Raw genomic sequence first — 7,202 nt, forward strand, 5'->3', positions numbered from 1 at the left:
TTTTTTTTTTTTGCCCTATAATATGAGCACGAGCAATGTGCCTAAAATTCCAGAGCCACGCGCCACGGTGGGATCGAACCCTTGACATGAAAGGGCTTGCAGTGACTCTATCACCAACAGCCCAAGGCTTGCGGCACATATATATTTCTAATTAAATTATGCCAAAAAGTCTATTTATATTAACCTAGTTAACCTAAGATATTTATTTTCTTGCATATTTTTTGACGTGTTTTAGACACTATAATGACATATAAATTAAATACAACTATTTAATTGTTAGATAATAAATACATATTTTTTTTGGTACGTAAATTCACTTACATTAAACAGATACATATAAATATATAACAGACGAGATAATATATTATTCGTGTTTAATTAGATTGATTACATCATGATAATGTTGATCATGATAATGATGACTTATATTATCAAGAAATTAACTATAAAATTATGTCAATATCAAAAACCAACCATCATAGGTGCCCTATTACAACAACATTAGATGAAAAATAAAATACAAAATAAAAATTAAATATTATATGTGCCATGCCTTTAATAAAAATGGTAGCTTGAAAAGTTGAATCCACAAAAGGCTAAACACTTGATGAGACTGAAAGCAATAAACCATTTTTGGTTGGATCCCTTTGGTACAAGTGCACATGGATGGATGCAGACCTCCATTAAAATTCATTGTCTTGTTCTTGAAGCTAATTTTCAAAACATGGTTAGAGTCATAAATAATTTCTTATCATGCATTTAATTTTAATTAAATCAATGTGATGGCTTGTTTTTAGATATGTTGCATGCATTTAATTAATTATTACTATAGGCTTTAAGATGCCTACAAATTTTAGCCTTGATATGGCAATGTGCATCATGCATCTAGAAAGAGATTTTTAAGTGTTTATGAATTTTAAATAGTCAAACCGCCCGATAAAGGACGACCGAGCGATATTAGTCGACCGACTAGCGATCGATTGAGAGATCTATCGAATCAGATATTGATTGACTCAGAGATCGCTTAGGAAGGGGCTCACCGGCAAGAAGACGATCTGTTGGATATTCATCAATTCAATGGCACGAAGCTCGATCGATTAAATTTAGACCAATTAAAGTGGGTCGGGCAATAATCCTAGCCCTATATAAATAGAACAACACTAAATGTAATTATAGGTGTGATTACGACGCAAGTATTCATTCACATTAAGTTGTCATTAATATATCAACATATATCAAATCCATATTAATTGTTAGCTAGCATTTAACCTATTAATTAAAGGGATGGTTAATGATTAAATAAACAAAATTTTGACCGCAAATTATGTGAGAAAGATGAAGATGATATTAATAAATATATATACATGCTTGATAATTAAATAATTAATGGAATTTTAATTAACCGAAGGCGGCTTATAGTTTTGATAAGTATCATTTATTTCAACATTACTGATAATATTTTATCTCAAACTTAAATCATGTATTAAGGGTAGTAGTTTAAATTATCTTTCTTAATTAAGAAAGAGAGAAATTGCATGTCATGTATGTGAAAATTAAACTTGGGTGTTAGATATGTAAATACATAAGAATTGAGTGGCATGTAAGTAAATCGTCCATTTTACTTTCTAAGGTGAATTGAAATTATTTGCTTTTTTTACTTAACAAAAACTGACCGTTGAACCTGCTCGAGAAAATGCGAAAATATACAAGTTGTGTCGTATGAAATCTGTCCACGGTGACTCAATGAAAAGATCGCGACATATGCATCATGCGGCTCATCAATGAGGATGTGGCATATGTGCATCCTTGATGTCAATCTTAACTTTTGTGTTCTGATTGCTTCGAGGATTGTCGAGGAGGCGAGCTAGGCTTGTGAGTCTGATTGGTTAGTTCGCTAAAAGGAATAGGCGAACCAAATTGACGAACTAGTTTGCCAAGTCAACCAAACAGAAGGACAGGTCATTGCGACGGCTAGTGTAAAACGGTTGACATCCCGACAAGTTAGGTTGACAGATCGCCTTAGCTGATCATTATGATAAAAGTCGTGTCTTTTGCCCACGAAGGCTAATTTTTCATGTATGTACATATAAATATTCCAATTGAAGCAAAGATGGGATTATATACTCATATGAAGGGCTCAAATAAAGTTCTTCCCATTGCCTTGCATCTAATTGGTACAACAGACCCACTACTGCACATTATAATTCCATCGCAGCAATTTATGGGCAAATACCAAAACCCTTTTAGGGTAGCTCAGCAGACAACACAATTTAATGAAAGAAGGGCCCTTCTAATTAACTGTTGATTTTTTTTTTAATAATAATATGATGCATTTAAAATCCGAGACTGTCCCGCAAACAGGAAAAAATATTAGGTCGGGAGTCCTAATGCATTGGGACTCTAATGATGAGGCGCCACGTCTCAAGTGTCCCCCAAAAAAGTGTATTATGATGGGGTCATTTGACACGTGGCGTCCCACCATAAGAGTCCTAATGCATTCAGACTCCTAACCTAATATTTTTTTTTCCCAAACAAACCTGAGGAATGGAGCAAGCAAAATACTTTTTTTATTGAATAAACCAATAATTTTTTAGCACTGTTTTTAAAGTTAATTATATTATGCTTTTATAAAAGAGAAAATAATTAGAATTTTTCACTCATTAAGATACACATAGTCATTAGATAACATATTAATTTTACACTAATGAAGCTAATATGAGAATCCATGTTGATAATTTTGTCACTCATATGAATGAAAAAATATACATATAATTATTCATTAAGAAAAGGTTCATCATCAAGTCAACAATCTTACTCTCAAAAAGTCAACAAATAGCTATCTTGCTCTCAACTGATCAACAATATTTATTGAATAAATATTATTTATATAATAAAATAAACATATATTATTAATATTACTCGTGCCAAATCAACATATTATTTCTAACAATAATCTAATATTTATTTATTTTTTGAAATAGAAAGGACAAGCAACATAGTTTATGCTTATTCAAAAAAAATATTAAGTTAATTTAATGTCCATATGATAGAAAATCTAATTTCAATGACCATTGCCACATTCTTCTTCTTCTTTTTTCTATTTTAAAAAATATTTAATTAATATAATAAAAAATAATTATAATTACACATCGCTTTTAGTTGTTTTTTTTTTAATTTATTTATTATATTGATGATAATGACTAAATGATTGTAATTTATATTGTGTTCTTTCTATTAAAACACCTAACAAAAAATATACAATTTTAATGCTTTGACATTATAAAATAATAATAATTAAACTCATTAAATTTCATTAAAATGAAATCAAAATAAAAAAAAAATTATCCAAATATATTTATTATAAAAACTAGTTTGAAATTAAAAAGATATATTTATATATATATATAAAGAAAAATAAATAAAATTATATATCAAATGTTGTATGACATGCAAAACATTTTTCAAATGTTGTATGACATACACAATAGACATAACATTTGATGTATGGCATACAAAAAATATTTTTCAAATTTCATCTTATATGTATATAAATATTTTTCAAATGTTATACGCCGACAATAGACATATCAAATGTTGTAATTATCAAATGTTGTATGACATACACAATAGACATAACATAAAAGTTATGTAAAATGGTTGTAATAACATTACACAATGAATGAAAAATTCTACATTATTACAAAATAAATATAATTATAGAGTGTTATTAACAAATTTTATACTATTAGACATAAATTTTAGAAAAACTTTATTTGAAATCAAATATATCAAATATTGTTTGACATGCACTCTATAATTCTCCCTATAAAACGGATGCATATGGATCATCTTATTGTATGTGAAATTACTATTTAAAGAAGTTATTCTTTTTTTTATTTTTAAAATAATCTTTTTATTATTACACTTGGGACTTCATCTATGATGACCTGCCTTTATGTCTATAGAGATCTACAACATATAAATATCTATTTTAAATAACCCCACATATTGAAGCAACCTAAGAAGACATTTACAGAACAAAATCATCATTTCTTATAAGATATGTAATGAATTACAAACTGGTAGTTAAAATCATACAATATTATGGGTTATGTGTTAAGTTAGATTTCACATTAAGCAAAGAAGTTTTATTTCAAATTATTAGAAAAAATATAGGCTTATATCCGCTGATGACTTACAAGTACTTATTATCATCATCTTTGTTAGTGCACTTTATGTAAACATGCTCTAGCTCTATGATCTTTTATTATCATTTTATACTCATAATCAGATGGGAATTCTCTAATACTGAGCCTAGAAAAGTTAGCAATCATGAATGTCGTGTTCTCTGCTCTAATGCTAAATATAATGGAGTACATATCAACCAGATCATCACCAACAATCCCTAATAATAATTAATAAATTAGAGAATCAAAGAACTATAATTTTGGAGCCCCCCAAAAAGTGCTTAAAGGAGGATCTGTTAACCCAATCATTAAGATCATTAACATTAAATAACAAAAACAAATTATACTTAGCACCCCCATCATTATATGTGACGAACATTTTAATGTTTTTCTACAATGTTAGACTATATCAAATTATACTTAGCACCCCCATCATCATATGTCTATACTTCATGCCAATTTAAATCAGTAAATTTAATTCATCTTCCACAAATCTGACCGAACAAACTTTAATTAAAAAAAAGTAGCATGTTTGATCAAGATTGACTCATCTTCAACCATCTTTATCAAGTATTCGAACAATTTATTTATTTTAATTAAACATTATTCAATCATTGTTGACACATGATCTAACATACTTTAAACATCCTTTAATTATGATCAAATCATATTTAAACATAATGTATTCATGTTTGAAGGAGGTTTCATCATACATCATATATGATTTGAGGAAAAGTTCAATCATGTGTAAAAATAATTTAAAAATTTGCTCAATCATCAATTCAAGGTGTTACAAAATTTCAACAAACATGGGTTAATCATTTAAAAAATTAATAATATAAAATTAAAATAATATTTAATCATAGTTTAAAATTTATTCCGGATGCTCTATTTATATGTTTTTAACTTTACACTTTAAACTCCAAATAGAAATTCCAATCCAAATTAAAAATTTTAAATATATTATAAAAAAATATTCTATAATAATGAACATACTTCCATAATTTTGAGTATTAGTTTAGTGGTATATAAAGATAAATATGTCCATATTTTGAAAAAGTATTATAATAAATATTTACCTAATACTTGTGTTATAGGCTCATAGCTATAAATGCTCTAAAGAACGTCCCTTCCCTTCGGTCCACGAAACCCTGTCATTGTCAAAGGCCGTGCCTTCACTGTTCCGAGGGAGTAAACCTAACACAGAGAAGGCAAAGAACAAAGCCACACAGGGCGAGAGAGAGAGAGAACGGAGAAGAGAGGGATCATTTTCTCTCTCTAGCGCTCATCTTCTTACATGCCCTCGCGAATACCAACCGCCGATGTTCTATCACTGAACTTCTTATCCACATATCCCTTCCTTTGGTTCAATGGCTTTCTCTACCTCCCATAGCCTTTACTGTGCTGAGGACGCCGTCTTATGGGACTCCTCTGGCGGCGGAGATGACTCCGGAGACGAGTGGTCGCCTTCCGCATCAGACCTCATCGCACTCCTCTCGGCCGAAACAGAGCACATGCCCTGCTCCGGCTTTCTCTCTCACTCCCTCGACATCACCTCTCGCCATGATTCCATCAACTGGATCCTCAAGGCATTAAATTACCCAGTTTAAACGCAATTCCAAGTAACAAATCAATTATAATTATCATAAAAATTGAAACTTTATCTTAAACAGGTAATCGATTTCCACCGCTTTCGTCCGGTCACCGCCTACCTCTCCGTCGACTACCTTGACCGCTTCCTCTCAGCCAACTCTCTTCCAGTAGATTTCTTCAGACCCGCAGCTTTCCTTATTCTTTTTTACCTGTCAAGATCTGAAAGTTTTTGGCTTGCAGGTAGTAGAGGAGAAAAACGGATGGCCGATGCAGCTTCTATCCGTAGCCTGCATCTCCATAGCAGCGAAAATGGAAGAAACACAGGTTCCCCTGCTTCTCGACCTCCAGATTCTTGACCCCAAGTATTTGTTTGCTCCCAGAACTATCCGACGCATGGAGCTCATTCTCATGGCGGCGCTCCAGTGGCGAATGCGCTCCATTACTCCCTTTGATTTCCTTCCTCACTTCGCTTCAGTCGTTCTCCCCTGCGTAACCGCTTCTCGCCCTGCACTCTTCTCTCGCACCGCCGATCTCATCATCAGTACGCGCCGCGGTAAAAAAACTGCTTTTTTTACCACGCCTATCAGCTCAGTTTTACGCTTTTCATCGATATCACTTTTGATTTGCTTTGAATTCCTTTGAATCAGTGGTGGATTTCATTAAAAATTCAGCCCGCCCGCCAGCGCCGGCGCGGCGGTGCTCTGCGCCGCCGCAGAGCTTTCCGATTCCTCGGTCGCGGATGACGGCGACTGCCTTCGCTGCTTCAGCAGGTGGTTAAGCAAGGTAAGTTCCTATTAAAATGGAACTAATTAATTATTAATCCCCTGATCTCGTTGGCTTTGTGGAGTGGAGTCATAAAAGATAATAAATAATATTAACTTAAATTAATATTATAATAATATATTAAATATAATAAATATTTAAGTGAAAAATAATAAGAAATTTTTTAATATATAATATAAAATGTTATTTTTCAAATATCTATAATATTTTATAAAAAAATTAAAATTTAATATATTTTGACTATATTTTATATTAATATTTTTTTAAAATTAGTTAGCCTATGAGCTAATGAGTCGTGCTGGACTAACTTAAGTTGCTTGTTAGCTCGTCGAACTCGGTTCATGAGCTACTCATCAAGCCGATCTCGATTCATGAATTTCTTATCAAGTTGAGCTCGAGCTGACTCATGAGTTAGCTTGACTCGCTTACACTTACAATGTTTCTAAAATTCTTATGTATGTAACAAACCTTGCTGATTTTGTGAAGCAGGATGAATTAGGGGCCTGCCGCCAGCTGATGGACCAGTATATCATGGACACGTGTGCGCCAAAATTGATGCCGTCAATTGACCTGATCGAGCCGTCAAGCCCCGTCGGCGTTCTGGACACCGCCGAGCGCGGCAGCTTCGGCCCCCAGAAC

General features: G+C 32.3%; 1 protein-coding gene across 1 annotated transcript; it reads left to right on the forward strand.

Annotated features, from left to right (window-relative positions):
- The first annotated feature begins 5,312 nt into the window (after nucleotides 1-5,312).
- On the forward strand, nucleotides 5,313-7,187 carry LOC110021461 (cyclin-D1-1-like). Its single transcript, XM_020719958.1, has 5 exons — nucleotides 5,313-5,776; nucleotides 5,861-5,947; nucleotides 6,021-6,333; nucleotides 6,428-6,563; nucleotides 7,053-7,187. The coding sequence occupies exons 1-4, from the start codon at nucleotides 5,558-5,560 to the stop codon at nucleotides 6,556-6,558; spliced, it is 750 nt and encodes a 249-aa protein (XP_020575617.1). The 5' UTR covers nucleotides 5,313-5,557; the 3' UTR covers nucleotides 6,559-6,563; nucleotides 7,053-7,187.
- Nucleotides 7,188-7,202: the final 15 nt, after the last annotated feature.

This window comes from Phalaenopsis equestris, unplaced genomic scaffold, assembly GCF_001263595.1.
Source record: "Phalaenopsis equestris unplaced genomic scaffold, ASM126359v1 Scaffold000134, whole genome shotgun sequence".
In the NCBI taxonomy this organism is placed as follows: Eukaryota; Viridiplantae; Streptophyta; class Magnoliopsida; order Asparagales; family Orchidaceae; genus Phalaenopsis; species Phalaenopsis equestris.